Source organism: Helicoverpa armigera, chromosome 9 (assembly GCF_030705265.1).
Source record: "Helicoverpa armigera isolate CAAS_96S chromosome 9, ASM3070526v1, whole genome shotgun sequence".
Taxonomy (NCBI): Eukaryota; Metazoa; Arthropoda; class Insecta; order Lepidoptera; family Noctuidae; genus Helicoverpa; species Helicoverpa armigera.
This window is the reverse complement of record NC_087128.1, coordinates 6,601,598-6,614,037: the sequence shown is the minus strand read 5'-3', so window position 1 is coordinate 6,614,037 and position 12,440 is coordinate 6,601,598. Positions and strand designations below refer to the sequence as shown.

The 12,440-nt window shown below is 40.8% G+C and overlaps 1 protein-coding gene across 1 annotated transcript in view; it reads left to right on the top strand.

Annotated features, from left to right (window-relative positions):
* The window catches only part of LOC110370027 (uncharacterized), a 99,937-nt gene that overhangs the window by 16,813 nt on the left and 70,684 nt on the right, over positions 1-12,440 (top strand). The window contains exons 2-21 of the mRNA XM_049839294.2: positions 470-531; positions 650-851; positions 936-1,040; positions 1,123-1,239; positions 1,361-1,492; positions 1,586-1,701; positions 1,978-2,227; positions 2,712-2,977; positions 3,049-3,784; positions 3,875-5,047; positions 5,126-5,335; positions 5,414-5,707; positions 5,797-8,784; positions 8,904-9,572; positions 9,672-10,382; positions 10,470-10,661; positions 10,751-10,933; positions 11,117-11,248; positions 11,337-12,057; positions 12,197-12,372. Coding sequence (XP_049695251.2) covers positions 475-531; positions 650-851; positions 936-1,040; positions 1,123-1,239; positions 1,361-1,492; positions 1,586-1,701; positions 1,978-2,227; positions 2,712-2,977; positions 3,049-3,784; positions 3,875-5,047; positions 5,126-5,335; positions 5,414-5,707; positions 5,797-8,784; positions 8,904-9,572; positions 9,672-10,382; positions 10,470-10,661; positions 10,751-10,933; positions 11,117-11,248; positions 11,337-12,057; positions 12,197-12,372 — 9,430 coding nt within the window. The 5' untranslated portion in view covers positions 470-474. The remainder of the gene's footprint in view (positions 1-469; positions 532-649; positions 852-935; positions 1,041-1,122; positions 1,240-1,360; positions 1,493-1,585; positions 1,702-1,977; positions 2,228-2,711; positions 2,978-3,048; positions 3,785-3,874; positions 5,048-5,125; positions 5,336-5,413; positions 5,708-5,796; positions 8,785-8,903; positions 9,573-9,671; positions 10,383-10,469; positions 10,662-10,750; positions 10,934-11,116; positions 11,249-11,336; positions 12,058-12,196; positions 12,373-12,440) is intronic.

The following is a 12,440-nucleotide window of genomic DNA, read 5'->3' as shown; positions in this document are numbered from 1 at the left end:
GCACAACCTTTTTGGTGATCCTTATAAGTAGAAAAATAAATAATTGGCAGTACATTTAAAAGAGGTCATAAATGTTTCCTCTTTATTATGGTATTAATATAGGAAAGGGGAAACATTTTTTACTCGTAAAGGCTCCGAAACTAAACCGACCTGAAATATAAATTCCACTGTTAAGAAACTTAACTTTGCCCGAGTGGCATAGGCTTATATACAAACTCGACTGAAGCCGCGGGAAACAGTTAGTTCAGAAAAAGCAATCCAATAAAAAACAACATGCTTCCCTAAACACGACGTTTTGCAACCGAGTTTTGTTCTACCGAAAAAAGGCGTGAGATCCATACTAATATCAAGTTGATTATTAATTTATTCAGTCCTTAAAAATAGTAATTCGTCTTGCAGTTAATTTAATACAATAATATTTATTTAATTTATGAATATTATGATTAATTTATAATTTCTTTTGTTACAGAGACAATGTTGATAGACACCTTACCGCTCGTGGTTTGGACGCTCTTAGTCACAACGACAAATGTGAGTAATAGAATATAATTATTTTTAATTAATTATTAACTTTAGTTATATCAGTATTTGTAGCCTGATTGCCTGTCGCATTGATTTATTGTCGAAGTATGTAATCTGTCTTTCACAGGTAGCGACACAAAGCCAATATGGAATAGGCTTAGGAATAAAACGAGAAGTATTTTTCTTAAATTTAGAAGACGGCTATTTTGGCTGTCAAGTAAACGAATCGACACAAATATTACAATTATATGAATTATCAAAATTATGCGACGGTGTCAAGGATTGCTATAAGGGATCCGACGAACTCGTGAAAGAGTTAAAATGTACAGGTACGTGCACCAACTGTTTATTATTTATCAGCAGTTAACAAAGACCAGCTTGTTGTTCTTACCGAATATCACTTCATGTTTTAGATGATTGTACCAAAGAAGATGGCGCCCAGTGTATAAATGGTCGTTGTCTAAACGGGGTGTGCCATTGTAATGATGGTTTCGGCGGCTGCAACTGTCAGGAACCAGGTATGTAATTTTACACATGAATATGCATTACGCATGTATAGGTTGTGAACATGTTATTCACTTTTGCATTGTTTACTTTTAGATGTAAATGAATGCAAAGACAGACCATGCGATGTTTTTGCACACTGTACCAACACGGTTGGTAGTTTCCAATGTTCGTGTTTCCCAGGCTACGAAGGCGACGGTTTCACTTGCAAAGGTAACGTTATCAAGTATTTATTTCATCTATGTAAACTTTTGGTATCAAATAAAAATATTATACTAGTTAACGCCGTTTGTTAGCCACAGTTTGGTAAAATACTGATGAGGCATTTTTACAGATATAAATGAGTGTGAGGATCCGGCAGTAGCGTCGCGATGCGTTGCAAACGCTGAGTGCTGTAACCTGCCAGCTCATTTTATTTGCAAGTGTAATCGAGGTTTCGAGGGCGACGGCGAAGAAGAGTGTAGAGGTATAAAATTACTCTTTTTATCTGGAATGTACTTATGCATTCAATATGGTAACCTTTTTGCACCAGAATGATTAACTATTTTGGACGTTACAGACATTGATGAATGTCGTCGACCTGGTGCTTGTGGAGTAAATGCTGTGTGTCAGAACTATCCCGGAAACTATACATGCGCGTGTCAGACTGGTTACACTGGAAATGCTTTCGACGGCGTGAGTGAATTAATTCCATATACCTACAGGAGTAAAACTGACATTGCAGGCCCTTAAGCTATAGAACGTGGTTTAGGCCAGTATAAAAACATTTTATTCATTATTAGTTGAGAAGGGCGGGCTTTTTGGGGCTGTCATTTGTAAACTTGACTTTCGAAAAGTGCTGATTTTCAACCTACTTAGAATGAATGACTTTTTATCTTATTTTTATAATCTTTTTCATTTAAAATCAAACCATGTTCATAAAGAGTATAACTGATTCGGTGTGGTACGTAGTGCGTAGATATCGACGAGTGCGCCCAGGAGGGGAGCTGCGGCGTGGGCGCGCTGTGCCGCAACGTGGAGGGCGGCTACGAGTGCAGCTGCCCGCCCGGCTACGAGGGCGAGCCTCGCGTCGCCTGTCGCGATCAGGACGAGTGTGCACACGCCACTTGTGGCATTGGCGCGATTTGCGAGAATCTTCCAGGCGCTTATCGCTGTCTGTGCCCACCAGGTTTTGAAGGCAATCCAGAAGTGCAGTGTATTGGTAAGCCTTTCACTGAAACGCCAGTAGGTGTGACCTAAATAATTCTAACATGTTTTCATTTCCTGTGGTCTAACGCTTTGTGACACTTACATTAACCTAATCGCGTTTAACGTATCGAGCTGAAAACTACCGGACTTGGACGCTCGGTAGCTTCACGCTTTTACTAATTCGAGGCGTTAATATATTCGACAAATAATCGAACTTTTCAGTGAGTCTCTGCATCCGTGTCGTCGGCAACATAATACCTACGACGACCGGGCTCATTTTTGTGTTCCAGTGCATCGAAGGATGTGTAAATTCCTGACATAATACAGTATTTTCTTCTTGTATCCCGTGGGATTCACTGTCGCCTTTCGTATCGTCTATGTGTCTATCACTTCCTCTTCGTAGTGGCTGTCGGCGTACCTACTGCGTGCGTGTCTTTAAAACGGGAGAGTGCGCCCGTAGCAGATGTAATTAGAGGTTGCGTTGTTTGTTACACCAGACGTGGATGAATGTAAGAATAGCGAAGCAGTGTGCAGCGAACATGCTATGTGTACCAACACACTTGGCAGCTTCGTGTGCACTTGCAAGCCGGAGTACACAGGAGATGCGCGAGTAGCGGGGGGGTGCCGAGACATCGACGAGTGCGAAACACTTGAGCACCCTTGCGGCACTCACGCCATCTGCGAGAACGCGGTTCCAGGATACAATTGCGTCTGTCCACAAGGTTATAGAGCTCAACCAGACCCACAAGTTGCTTGCGAACAGGTAACATTGACAATTATTATTTCTTTAATTATATCATTTTGTACCAGACTCTAAAACCTTTTTATTTTTAGGTGGACGTTAACACTTTGTGTAAATCAAACTTTGATTGTACCAACAATGCAGAATGCATAGAAAGCCAATGCTTTTGTAAAGAAGGATTCGATGCTCGTGGGTCCGTTTGTATCGATGTGGACGAATGTGCGAAAAACCTTACCATTTGTGGGGAAAATTCACTATGTTTAAATACACCAGGAGGTTTTAATTGTGAATGTATTAACGGATTCGTTGGTTCTCCTCCACGAGTGGCTTGTCGAGCGCCATGTGAAGATGTGAAATGCGGTGATCATTCTTACTGTAAGCCGGATGGAATAGAAGCATACTGTGTTTGTGAAGATGGCTGGACATTTGATCCAACAGATATAGCGGCGGGTTGTGTAGACATCAATGAGTGTGATGGATCAGTTGGACCAGTTGGCCGCTGTGGTAATAATGCACGTTGCACTAACACGCCGGGTAGCTTTACTTGCCAATGTCCAGAAGGATATACCGGTGATGCTTATAAGCAATGTTTAGATATTGACGAATGTCAAATAGAAGGCGCTTGTGGAGTTGGAGCAGATTGCATCAATCGAGATGGATCCTATACTTGCGAATGCCCAGAAGGCAGTTTACCTGACCCAGACCCTAGGATGCGCTGTGTTGAAATTCTAACATGCAAATCTGATAACGATTGTCCCGGTAATGCTGTATGTGATCCAAACTCTAGGTGTCTGTGCCCAGAGCCAAATGTTGGCAATGAATGCAGGCGTAAGTAATTTTATGATAAAGGAAAATTTTTAAACATTTGAAATACTCTTAAACAGGTCGTTAATAGTTTAATACATTTTAATTTTGCAGATCCTTGCGAGGCTTTACAATGTGGAAGTAATTCAGAATGTCTGCTGAATGACCAGATTGCGCAATGTACATGTAGAAGCGGGTTTGCAGGCGACCCATCATCACCTACTGGTTGTCAAGATATAAATGAATGTATTGATAGCCCTTGTGGACCTGGAGCAGTTTGTAAAAATCTTCCTGGACGTTTCCTATGCGAATGTCCTGGTATGTTCAGCGGCGATCCCTATGTCAATGGCTGTGTTCCAGGAAAAATGCCTATTGAATGCAGTAGTACCAATCCATGCCCTCAGGGTGAACAATGCATTTCACATGACGGAGAAAATGTTTGTGTCTGTACACAAGGTTTTTCGCGTAGCACTGAAACTCTATTATGTGAAGATATTAATGAATGTGTTCAACACGGTAGATCTCCATGTGGTCTAAATGCTATTTGTAAGAATTTGCCTGGTAGCTACGAATGCAAATGTCCGGCAGAATACAGTGGAAACCCTTACCATCTCTGTGAAGTTTGTGACGATATAACATGCCAGTGCCAACCGCCATATAAAGTTGTAGATGGTAATTGTGTGCTCTCTGGGTGCACAAAAGATAATAAGTGTGGAAAAGGTGCAGAATGTATTGTTATCTCTGATGGAGTGAGCTATTGCGCTTGTCCAGTTGGTTTCTCACAAACGGCTGAAGGATCTTGTGAAGACATAAACGAGTGTACGTCTGGACAATCAGCATGCGGTTTCGGCGCAGAATGTGTAAATACGATTGGCTCGTTCACCTGCAAATGTCCAGCTGGCTATAGCCAAGATACAATGTCCGGACATTGCACACTAAATCAAAAGCGATGCATAAGCGATTCAGATTGCTTCCCAAATGAAAAATGTATTCAGCCCGGAAAATGTGTATGCCCGCCGCCATTTTATTTGGACGTTACAGACGGACAGAAATGTAAAAGTCCATGTGAGAGATTTACTTGCGGCATAAATTCGAAATGTACTCCAAGTGATCCTCCTCGATGCATGTGTATGACAGGTTTCGAAGGAGATCCTTACACGGGATGTACAAATATAAATGAATGTCATAGCGCACCATGCGCTTTTGGAGCTATTTGTCACGACCAGAAAGGTGGCTATCGCTGTGAGTGTCCTCCGAATATGGTTGGTGATCCCTATAAAAGCGGATGTGAGTATAACATTTGTGTCCGTTTTCGTAAATTCGTTGATCCAAAATGAAATTTACTTATCACAATTTATTTCTTAGGTGAAGTTGAAGAAATGCCAGCAGAGAAACGTTTATGCCGAGCAGATGAAGATTGCGCGAATACGCTCGCGTGTTTAAACAGCACCTGCCTGTCCCCATGTACCAGTGTCTCATGTGGATTGAATGCTTTCTGTGAAGTAGAAAACCATGCTGCTTGGTGTCGCTGTAACCCAGGCTATACAAAACCTGAAGGTGGCAAATGTATTTCTGGTATGTTTAATTATTTGCTCAATATAATCATTGTAACTTCTTTTTACTTATTGACCTTATGTATATTTGATTTCACAGGATGTGATACATATTCTTGCGCTTCTGGAGCCCAGTGTATAATATCAAAGACTGGGCCGACTTGCGTATGTCCAGAGGGAATGGTTGGAAATCCGTTCCCTGGAGGAGCATGTAGAAGAGATACTTGTGGGCCCGGCTTGCCGTGTGAACAGCCGCTTATGTGTGTGGCGGGTCGTTGCAGACAGAGATGTGAGGGTGTTGTCTGTGGCGTTGGCGCTTCATGTGACCAACAGAGCGGGAAATGTATTTGCAATGCATTTTTTGTTGGAAATCCTGATTTACTTTGCATGCCGCGTAAGTAATAAGACAGTATATCGTTATAATATCCGTTTATTATATTCTCCCATCGCTTTTTATATTTATCGTATTATTATTGTTCACAGCGATTTCTCCACCATCATGTGAACCTGGATGTGGGCAAAACGCACACTGTGTTTACGGCCAAACCAATGCTTGCAAATGCAACAAAGGATTTACTGGAAATCCGTATAAAACGTGCTTACCACGAAGGCAAATAACATGTGCTAAAGCTTCATGTGGTCTAAATGCAGTTTGTCAGCAAACCAGATCACATGTGGAATGTTTATGTCCTCCAGGATACATTGGAAACCCTAACATACAATGTACGGATGTAGATGAATGTGGAAGTAAGCCATGTGGTGAAAACGCAATATGTATAAATACACCGGGAAGTTTTAGTTGTATTTGTAAAAGCCGATACGTTGGAAATCCTTACGAGTTATGTTCACAAGTTTCCATTTCTAAATGCGCCGATGGTACCATATGTACTTGTTCCCATAACGCTACATGTCCTGAGGGATTCATCTGTGAAAAATCGAAATGTGTTGACGTATGTCGTACGATGATGTGTGGACCTAAATCAATCTGTGAAGAAGGCGAGTGTCACTGTCTACCTGGGCATAGTGGCAATCCTAATGATTTACAAAGAGGATGCGTTCCTGATAATAAATGCATGGTAGATGGAGACTGCAAGGATTCAGAAATATGTTTCCAAGTCGCGAAAAATGTTCGGAAATGTGTAGATTCTTGTAGCAAACTGCAGTGTGGTCCAAATTCTCTGTGTATTGGAGCCAACCATCAAGCTCATTGTATATGTGCTGAAGGGTATGTTGGAAAACCCACAGATGTGAAAACGGGTTGCCATTTAATTGTTCAAGAACCTCATGAGCCTAAATGTAATGCAGATAGTGATTGCAAACAACCTGAGGTTTGTATTTCCGTAGACGGTACAGCGAAGCGCTGTTTTGATTTATGCTCAACTATAGCCTGTAGTGCAAACGAAGTTTGCCGCGTCATAGAAAATAACCCACTATGTGAATGCAAAGATGGTTTTCTTTGGAATCCTCTAAATTCTAATTGTGAACAGCCCTCAACACCAAATTGCAAGTCTAATGATGATTGCGAGGACAACAAATCTTGTCAAAAAGATGTGCTTGGAGTAAATAAGTGTGATGACAGTTGTTCGTTGTTTACTTGTCCTCAAAATTCAAAGTGTGTAACAAAAAATCACAAAAGCCGATGCGAGTGTCTAGCTGGATTTGGAGGAAATCCAAATGATCGTGATGGATGTATAGCTATTAATAAGAATCAATGTTCAGATGATGCGCAATGTAGAGAAAATGAAGTCTGTAAATATGTGGGAGACGTTAAAAAGTGTATTTCTGCATGTCAACAAGTAATATGCGGTCCTAACGCTGTCTGTGTTACTAACAACCACATTGCAAAATGTCAGTGTCCATCAGGTCCGTTTACAGGAAATCCAAATGATTTGGAAAAAGGATGTCAATCTGTGCCTTGCATTTATAACGCAGACTGTCCACCGCACGAATTATGCAATCGTATAACACATTCGTGTATGAATGCTTGCGGGGAAGACTCCTGTGGTGAGAATGCTGTATGCATAGCTGAAAATCACAAAGCAAGTTGTCAATGTCCTAATGGCTACAAGGCCGATCCTATACCCGATGTTAACTGCAAGAAGATAGAAGTTTGCAATCCTAATCCATGCCATTCAACAGCTATCTGTGAACCGAGACACTCATCTTATGTATGCAGATGCCCAACTGGGTATGTAGAAGATTTCAATGGGGGTTGTAGAAGGCAAGATGAATGTTCTAATGGCGATGAAGACTGTCCATTGGAAACAACATGTGTGAATAGACGGTGTGTAAATCCGTGTGATGGTGCCTGTGGAATTAACTCGCTATGTAAAGTAGTAAATAGAAAAGCAATTTGCATGTGTCCTGATGGTTACGAAAATATTAATGGCAATGCGTGCAAGAAAAAGTTACTGATTTGCTCGAGTGAAAGTGACTGCAATGGCGATGTTTGTTCCAATGGTCAGTGCTTTACTGCCTGTAAAAATTCCGCGCAATGTGATCCAGGAGAAGCTTGCGCTAAAAACTTCTGCGTTACCCAGTGCTCTAAACATACGCAATGTGGCATAGGACAAGCTTGTGTCGCAGGACAATGCTTGATTGGTTGCAGAAGTCAAGAAGACTGCCCAAGCGAAGAGGCTTGTATAAATAACAGGTGTGTCAATCCCTGTTTATCAACAAAAGCGTGCGGGCCAAATGCTATTTGTTCAAGAATCAACCATAATACCAAATGCGAGTGCCCGCTTGGATTTCAAGGAACACCAACACCTCAACAAGGATGTGTGAGAAAACCTAGTTCATGCTCGCGTACGTCTGAGTGTCCTCCTGATCACATGTGCATTGGATATCTCTGTCAAGTTCCGTGTCAAGATAATTCTGGATGTGCTATTGGAGAAAAATGTAGCGATAATAGATGTCACAAAATATGTCATTCCAGTAGTAACTGCTTACATGGAGAACATTGTAGTGCTGGCGTATGCATTCCTGGTTGTAAAACGAGTTCTGACTGCTTAAGTAATCAGTTATGTAATGGAGGACAATGTCAGTGCCTTCCTGGATTCGAATTATCAAGTGATGAATGTCTAAACATCAATGAATGTCTTGACAGTCCATGCCACCCATCAGCACAATGTGTAGATACCCCAGGCTCTTTCAAGTGCGTCTGCTCAGTTGGCGCCATCGGTGATCCTTATACTAGCGGTTGCTTATTACCAAACCAGTGTAGAAACGATAATCAATGTGAAGATTCACTTGCGTGCATTAGAGGAAAATGTTCGAACCCATGTCAAACTAAAACTTGTGGTCTAAATGCTTTATGTAAGGTTGTTAAACATAGAGTTGCATGTGCCTGTGAGAAAGGCTTCCTGGGAAATCCGTTAGACAAGAAAATTGGCTGCTTCAAGGTGGAATGTATAGATGACCCTGACTGCTCAAGCGACAAATTCTGTAACACAAGGAATAACAAATGTTCTGGTAAGTATTTTAATGTATAAAGAAAACTTTATGCAAATCCATACATGAATTTAACAAAAAAACAGGCTAGGTAAGGATAGATTTTTTTTTTAAGTATTTATGATGTGTTTTATTTACAGACCAATGCGAAGAAACTTATTGTCAGGGTGGCATTTGTACTATAGAAAATCACAAAGCTCTGTGTACTTGCCCAACAGGGTATGATTTAGTCAACAATGTTTGTGAAGACATAAACGAATGTTCAACTAACCCATGCCCTTTGAATGCAAACTGTGTAAACAATCGAGGATCATATTCATGTAGTTGTGCAAATGGAACTGTACTGGATACAAATACCGGGAATTGCAGATTACCAGGAGAGTGCTTTTCTGACGATGATTGTTCCGATAAAACCAAATGTGAAAACAATTATTGCATTGACCCCTGCGAGAAGTCATCCCCCTGTGGTGAAAATGCTGAATGCATAGTCGCGAAACATAATCCTATTTGTGAATGTCCTACTGATAGCCAAGGCGATCCCTACAAACAGTGTGTCAAGTTTGAATGTATTAAAGATAGTGATTGTTCATCAGAGGAAGCTTGTGTCAATTATAAGTGTAAAAACTCCTGCAGTATACCTCGAGCATGTGGCAAAAATGCTGACTGTCTTTCAAGGAATCACATTGGTCATTGTTCCTGTTCGTCTGGTTTTACGGGAGACCCTGTACTTGGCTGTGTGCCTATTCAATTCTGTACGGATGACAGCAGGTGTTCATCAGGAACTAAGTGTGTTGACAATTTATGTGTTGGTAAGTGTTAAAAATCAAGATATGAATTTTTACACAAATTAATTTTATTTCCTAAATAGCTGTGTTCCACAACTCATACTAACAATTTGTACTTTGCAGGTGTTTGCAAAAACTCAAGAGATTGCTTGAATGATCAACTCTGTATTCAAGGCACTTGTCGAGTTACTTGTAATTCAAATAGCACTTGCCCAGATTTCCAATTTTGCTTAAATAGAATTTGTACTAAAGAAGTACAGTGTACATCCAACGAAGACTGTGATGATGATGAACGGTGTACTGTAGGAAGGAAAGGAGTTCCACAATGCGTTAAAGTTTGTGAAAGACATCCCTGTGGGAGGCAAGCAGTGTGTGTTGGTAAAAATCATCAACCCGCTTGTTCATGTGCGCCAGGCTTTTTCGGAGATGCTCTTCAAGGATGTAAGAGAAAAGAATGTGAGGTGGATACGCAATGCTCTGATGATAAACAATGCCATCAAAATATGTGTAAAATAGCTTGTCTAGTAGAAAACTCGTGTGGCGAAAATTCCATCTGTTCGTCTGAAAAGCACAACCATGTGTGTTACTGTCAACCTGGTTACACGGGAGACCCAGCAAGGGGCTGTGTTAAAATAAATAGATGTGCGTCTAATCCCTGTGGCAATGGAGCTGAGTGTAAAAACCTTAGAGATAAAGCTCAATGTGCTTGTCCCGCGGGATACGTAGGCAACCCCTATGAAGAGGGTTGTCGTAAGGCACAAGAATGCAGATTTAACCGAGACTGTCCTCCAGTGGCGCGATGCACTGTCGTTGGTGGAATACGAAAATGCACTGGTAAGTCCCTGGCCTTCGAAATTTTATAACATATTACATTTTCCACGTCGCATACTAAAAGATTAAAATAAATCTTATTTTTTATAGATGCATGCGAAACCGTAAAGTGTGGTCCTAATTCTGAGTGTGTTGCTACAAGACACCTTGGTCAATGTAAATGTAAGAGTGGATATGTTGGTAATGCTGCTAGTGATAAAGGTTGTAAGCTTCGAGAAGTATCATGTAATGAAAGAAGCGACTGTGGCGAAGATCAATACTGTCATAAGGGTCTCTGCAAAAGTAAGGAACACTATATTTATTAATAAGTAGTGTTAAAATCTAACATGAGAATAAAAAACAATAAAGTATGTTTAATTTCTTCTATATAGGTTTATGCCTCGTGGACGAAGAATGTGGATCAAGTGAGAAATGTTACAATGGACAGTGTGTCAACCCTTGTAAAATGGAGAAAGCCTGTGGTTTGAACGCTTTATGTCGAACTGATAACCACGTTGTGCAGTGTAGTTGCCCTCAAAGTTTTACAGGAAATCAAGATATTGAGTGTGTTAGAAGTGAGTATAATGTTTATTTGAAGAACAGTAATCCTATATTTCTATTCGTAGTAGTAAATTGTTTACCTGTAGTAAGGGATTCATTCAAAAAGTTACAGCAGTTACAAAATAACGAAGGTCTGGCAGTCGCTGGCTCGTCAATCTAAAATTATTTGAATTAAAAAAAGTTTTTTTTTGCTTTAGTGCCCAGATTATGTGGTGCGGCAGGTGAATGTGAAGATGACTACATGTGTCAAGATGACATGTGTGTTCCAAAGTGTACATCTGATGAAGAATGTGCTTTGAACGAACGCTGCTCCAAAGGCACTTGCTTGTGTAAGTATCACTATTGGGACTTCATTGTTTTTTGGATTCACACCGTTTGACGGAAAAGCTAAAATCATAATTACATATTTTATTTCAGTGACGTGCCGTGTAGACAACGACTGTTTCTTAGGTCATATATGTCTGGGAAATAGCTGTATGTATGGGTGTAGACACGATGAAGATTGTGGACCAGACGAATTTTGCAAAAACAATGTTTGTCAAAATCCCTGTGCAAACGACATAAACCCTTGTGGCCCTAACGCAGTTTGTTCAGTGGCAGATCGCAAAGCTTCATGTACATGCCAAGAAGGTTTAATACCTAACCCAACTCCGAACATAGGTTGTGTCCGAGCTCCATCGTTATCCTGCCGCATGCACACGGACTGTGCTACAGGCTGGAGATGTGAAGACGATCGCTGTCGCCCAGCTTGCACAACTGATGGCTCCCAATGTTTGCAAGGCGAACGATGCGATGCAGGAGTGTGTAGATATGCCTGCACCTCAGATGAACAGTGTTCAGACGAGGAGGTTTGTGATGGTCGCATCTGTGTGACGGGGTGTAGATCTCATTCCGATTGTTCAGATCAGCTAGCCTGTGTATCAGGACAGTGTGTGGACCCTTGTACAGAACCTGCTACTTGCGGAGCTAATGCATTATGTTCGACTAAAGACCATCAACCAGTCTGCACATGTCCGCCGACATTATTTGGAAATCCAAAAACAGTATGCCGAAGAAAGATTTTGCCTTGCGACGAGAACGAGAACTGTCTTGATGGATTTAATTGCTATGGAGGAACATGTCAACCATCATGTAGAGGGTAAGATACATTTTATTCAAATATTTTGCTACTAGATTTAAACAGACAGCCAAACATGGTATAATTTTACTTAGTCACTATAAAAATAAGAAATTATGAACTACCTTCAAAGTTAAAATAACCATTTTTTAATTTACAGTGATAGTGTTTGTTTATCCAACGAAAAGTGTATTCGTGGTATATGCAGAGTTGTATGTAACAGCAACGAAGCGTGCAGCAAAGGCTATATTTGTGATGGCAGAATTTGTAAACAAGGGTGTAGAGATGATAACGAGTGTGACATTAACCAAGCTTGTTTGAATGGACAATGCAAAGGTATGTGATTTTTAAAACTTTATGATTATTGGCACTTTAACACCAGTGGACTGTAATCGCGCATCCCA